This window comes from Trypanosoma equiperdum (genome assembly GCF_001457755.1).
Source record: "Trypanosoma equiperdum strain OVI genome assembly, contig: ctg_772, whole genome shotgun sequence".
In the NCBI taxonomy this organism is placed as follows: domain Eukaryota; phylum Euglenozoa; class Kinetoplastea; order Trypanosomatida; family Trypanosomatidae; genus Trypanosoma; species Trypanosoma equiperdum.
Genome location: NW_027124723.1, coordinates 1,278 through 2,175, shown reverse-complemented (window position 1 = coordinate 2,175; position 898 = coordinate 1,278). Strand labels below are relative to the sequence as shown.

Genomic DNA, 898 nt, shown 5'->3' with positions numbered 1-898 from the left:
CTAAAGACGCGAGCTCTTTATGGAACTCAACGGTTTCCTTCCGTAAGGCTTCTCTAGTACTCACATCAGTATAAACCTTCTCCAAATCCTTCAGCGCCGCAGTGAGGGATTGGGCTGTCACGTTGTCTGCTGCCCTTCTACACACCCTTGCTGCTTCCCGCATGTCCATATCTAAGTCTATACACTTCGCAAGCTTCTGCCAACCCACATTTTGTCTTCGTTCAAGCCACGGCACCGCAGCAATATTTGCAGCGTTAATTTCCACATTACTTGCAGCCGTAGCCGCAGCTTCAGCAGCAAGTGTTGCTCTCACAGCAGCTTCCTTCGCTTTCGTAACGTTTAGGCCTCTTGACTCGGCAAGTTCCACAGCTTCCTCTGCTTGTACCTTTGCTTCAAATGCTTTACTCGAAGCAGCAGCGGCAGTTTCCACAGCAGAACTTACTGTATCCGGCAACCCTCGAAGCTGGCCTGCAACATGGCACAAAATGCGTACCACATCAGCTGATGGATAAGATCCCTTATCCGGACACTCCTCCCCAATGAAATCAGCACGAATTCTAGCGGTGCATAACACTGTCAAAAGTAGCCATAAGTTATGAAAAGTGATGCTCATAATTGTTATTAATTTGGATGGTATCGAAACTTGTGTCTGCTGTCTTGTAGTGGATTCTTGTCATGAGAATTAGGAGAGATTAATGGAATCAACAGTGGGAAATACAAAGAATAGCAACAACAATAGTATCAATATGAGTAGCGCAAGGGAATTATCTCGTTGTTGCACCGCTTCAATGAAATAGAGTTATTGGAATTCAAGTCAATTTGTGCTATCAGTTTCATGTAGGTTGTTGTTATTATGTATTTTTTAAAATATTTTTGTTGCTTTTATTATTGTTTATTC

The 898-nt window shown here is 43.3% G+C and overlaps 1 protein-coding gene across 1 annotated transcript in view; it reads right to left on the bottom strand.

Moving 5' to 3' along the window:
• TEOVI_000362600 (BARP protein) overlaps nt 1–613 on the bottom strand; it is a gene marked incomplete at both ends in the record, with an annotated part of 630 nt that extends 17 nt beyond the window's left edge. The window contains one exon of the mRNA XM_067226512.1: nt 1–613. Within this exon, the coding sequence (XP_067082613.1) occupies nt 1–613 (613 nt within the window).
• Between the last annotated feature and the right edge of the window lie 285 nt (nt 614–898).